Genomic DNA, 3,668 nt, shown 5'->3' on the forward strand with positions numbered 1-3,668 from the left:
CATTTTCATTTTGGGGCCATATGAAAAATCTGAATGCTCTTAAAAGGCCGGTTGTACAAGAATCTTTTGGTAGAACCCATTAAAGTATCAAGTGTTTCTTAATATTGAACACCTTTTCAGTCCATCCTGATTTTCTTTGGGGGGTTATTTGCAATCAAAATCTGATTTTGTGGTGTTAAATGTGACTTTTAACAGACTGCAACTTGACATCAAGTAAAGCTGAGGCAGCAGTTACTTAAAATCGCAATTTTTTTCCCTCAAAACTGGCCAAAAACATTGTGTGAATTTTGTAGGTTTGCAAAAGTCGGAGGGACTTGATGTAATCTGGAGTCTAGAGGGCCACAAAAGTTACGACGGGCCAGATTTGGCCCCCGGGACTCGAGTTTAACACGTCCTGTTCACAGAAACAAACTTGACAATATGCCCACGTTCTTGTATATGTATTAGGGTTTAATAGTAACAATTGTTAGCTTCTCCTTTCTGGGTACAGATTTACAGACATATGTTGAATCCATCCTATTAGTCTTTTTTTTTTCTTTTTCTAAAAACATTTATACAGAATTGCTTTCAGGTTGTAAAATATACATATTTCCTTCCTGTATTTACAGAGTATCAACCCAACATCATGTGTGGGCTGCAATGAAACACAATGTATAAATCAGAACATAGGGTGGGGGCTGATGGGCCATGAATCAACAGATAACATCTATGATAACAGTCACAGGTGAATATTGTGCTTTATTTTTCTCCCTCCACCTCCAGTATCAGATCAGACGGCGACAGAAAGACGAATTCCTCCTCGCTGTTGTAATGTAATCTTTGTCCCAGAAAGTAAAGGCAGAGGAAAGCTCCGATTTCTCTTGTTGTCCGACTCCAACACGAATCTTGAAATCTCAGCGGTGAACCCTGTGTGACCCAGATTCGCCCATCTTCTGTGTTTAACGATTCGTCAAAAATATATATATAAAAAAAACAAACTAAAACAAACTGGGTCACGGAGGGTTCACAGTCTGGTTCTGGAACCAACTCGTAAATCCACGTACAAGGACCTCGCTTCCTGACACAGCGGCGAGAAGGAACCCCCTCTGACCCGCAGATGACGAGGAAAGCAGCCCCGCTCGGCTCCGTCGTGCTTCCTAAATGTCAGAACCGTCTTATGGAACCCAGACGTGGCGAACGGGATTTAATGATTATGACAAAAAGCATGGACCGGTGATGGCTTTCGCTGAGCTCAGAGGCGAGGGGAACGTGGAGGATTCACAACGATCTGGCAGAGACGCAACTGGAGAAAAAACCCCCCAAACCCAGACAACTCCACTTAAATAAACCGTTAAGTTACTAAGAAGGTCCCTGTGCCTGTTGGATGAGAGGATGAACTACTACCATGACACGTACAGCACTCGAGGTTAGGCATCGTCACCTGGCATGGCTAAGTAGCATGTGGTACATTCTGCACAGGGTTTTGTTTCACGAGAGAAAGAGAGGGGGGAGGGGGGGGGGCAGCAGGGGGGACGGGTGTGAGTTTGCAGGGTTAGCCGTGCAGATCGATGCAGATCGACCAAACGGTCGACCGACCCGGCTCTGAGCTGCCGTCATCGCGCATCGTTCGGCTGGTGGTTTGGCTGCGACCCGGTGCGGTCCCGTCCAGCGCTACCGTCAGCCACTCTGGATGTACTTCTTGATGACCACGCAGCCGTGCCTGAAGAGCGGGCAGGGCAGTGACTGCAGGAGCGTCCACGCGTTGGTGCAAGGGTCGAACGTCTCCATGTTGCCGAGGGCGGGGCCCTCGCTGCTCACGATGCCTCCTGTGGCGTAGATCTTACCGTCCAGGACGACGGCACTGCGAAGCAGGGAGACGGTAGTCAAACATCAGAGTGGTTTGCGTTCTGATTAGTTCATGCTAAAAAAGAAAATGGTATTGCTGCAGAATATATCGGCATCGGGTCTATGAATAAAACTGGGCTGATACTAAAAACCGATATTTTCATTTTGTTCCAATTTGTTTCTGGAAGGGGAGGCGAGTCATGATGCAGCAAAGGATTGTGGGGAGTTTAACTTGAAGCAGTGGTGAAACGGGGTTGTGTTTTCTTGAGGTGTAGAAAGGGTATCCAACATGACCGATAACCGACATTATACATCGGCCCAAATTCTCATTGATTCATCCCTAAAAAAAACAACCCTAAAACTGACTGTCATCTAAAATGGAGTAACTGTGCAAACTTGTTTTAGAAATATTGGTGTCAATCACATACGCATCATCAAAAAGTGTCTTCAGTCAGAGGCTTCTTCAGAATCACTGTAATACTGACTGCTACAGGAGATCCTTCCTGCCCAAAGCCATCAACATTAACAATCATGAAAAAAACGTTTAAGGCAATAACCATAAGAACAACTTACTTTCCCTTTGGGATTAATAAAGTATTTTTTAATTGATTTAGCCTCAGTTCCAGCATCGCAAAAATGAGATTAAGGCGCGGTCCCATAAAACCAACCAGGTTTCCTGGAAAAGGTTCTGGCAGCTCCTTTAGACTACATTTTATAATTTAAGATTTCCATATTGGAGCTGATTTAAAAACCAATGTAAACATTTCAAATGTCAGAGTGTCGTAGAGAACATAAAGTTGGATTTTTATGTCTGTTTGACCTTCTTTTAAATCAGTTTTTTTTTTTTTTTATCTGCTTCTGTGTGAAGTTGAAAACTTTAAGCTGAATGCATGAATCATTCAGAAGAGGTGACATTCAACTAACAGGGGAAAAAAAACAGCCAATAAATTTTGCTTAGAAACGGTGAATGGCGGCGTCCTCGGGGGTTGCTGAGCGAAAACAAGCTGCTTTGTTCATCTTCGTTCATAGCAGGCTCAGAAAGGTCTGCTCCTGTCACCGACATCTGGTGGAAACCAGCGTTACCTAACTTCCTGTTTGTTCCTGCAAACGTTTATCCAACTTTTTTTTTTTTTTTTTTTTTTTTTAAAGAGCCAGCAGGTTTTCGGGGCAAAACAGCAGTGATTAGAGATCATCGGTGTCTATAAGTAGCTTTATGTGAGGCTTTAAAATGAGATGGCTGGGAGTCCTGGCAGCAGGAACGCGGCTCATGTAGCCGATCGTCTGATAAACGGAGACACTCGTCTATGCAAACGTGTTGATTGTGGTGCTGGCGGCTGTGCCTGCAATCATCTGACAACAGCAAGCAGTCCCAGTGCAGGAAACAAAAGTAAAATCACACATTACACTGCCTCTTGAGGGCACAAGAATGAGAGAGAGAGAAAAAAGAAAAAAAAAAGGCAAATATCTGTACAAATGTGCTCATTTGATATGAAAAACTGAAGCAGGAGTTTGTGTGTGGAAAGGATTAAAACTTGGGCTGTAAGCTGATTAGAGCTTTGGAACGATCTCTATTTACATAAGGTGCATGCTAAAGAAAAAACAAACACAAACACATACACACACACACACACGGCAAACGACGAGCAGGAATCCACGGCGCTGTCAGGACGCAGGAAGACACAGAGGGGCTGAATCTGCTCAGCTGATCCAGCGGAGAGAGGACACAGGGCAGAGAGCTGCTGCTGTCCTGCATGGTGACCCGCCAGGCTGATTCCCCCCCCCCCCCCCCCCCCCCCCCCCCCCCCCCCCCCCACACCCGTTTTTTTTTTTTCCCCCCCCCCCCC

At 45.1% G+C, this 3,668-nt stretch overlaps 1 protein-coding gene across 2 annotated transcripts in view; it reads right to left on the bottom strand.

The window, feature by feature from the left end:
• Window positions 1-429: 429 nt before the first annotated feature.
• Window positions 430-3,668, bottom strand: part of klhl29 (kelch like family member 29) — a 211,406-nt gene continuing 208,167 nt past the window's right edge. For both annotated transcript variants that reach the window (XM_015040527.1, XM_015040528.1), the window contains one exon: window positions 430-1,840. In XM_015040527.1, the coding sequence (XP_014896013.1) occupies window positions 1,657-1,840 (184 nt within the window). In that variant the 3' untranslated portion in view covers window positions 430-1,656. The remainder of the gene's footprint in view (window positions 1,841-3,668) is intronic.

This window comes from Poecilia latipinna, unplaced genomic scaffold, assembly GCF_001443285.1.
Source record: "Poecilia latipinna isolate Pla-1442-1.1 unplaced genomic scaffold, P_latipinna-1.0 Scaffold514, whole genome shotgun sequence".
NCBI classification, from domain to species: Eukaryota; Metazoa; Chordata; class Actinopteri; order Cyprinodontiformes; family Poeciliidae; genus Poecilia; species Poecilia latipinna.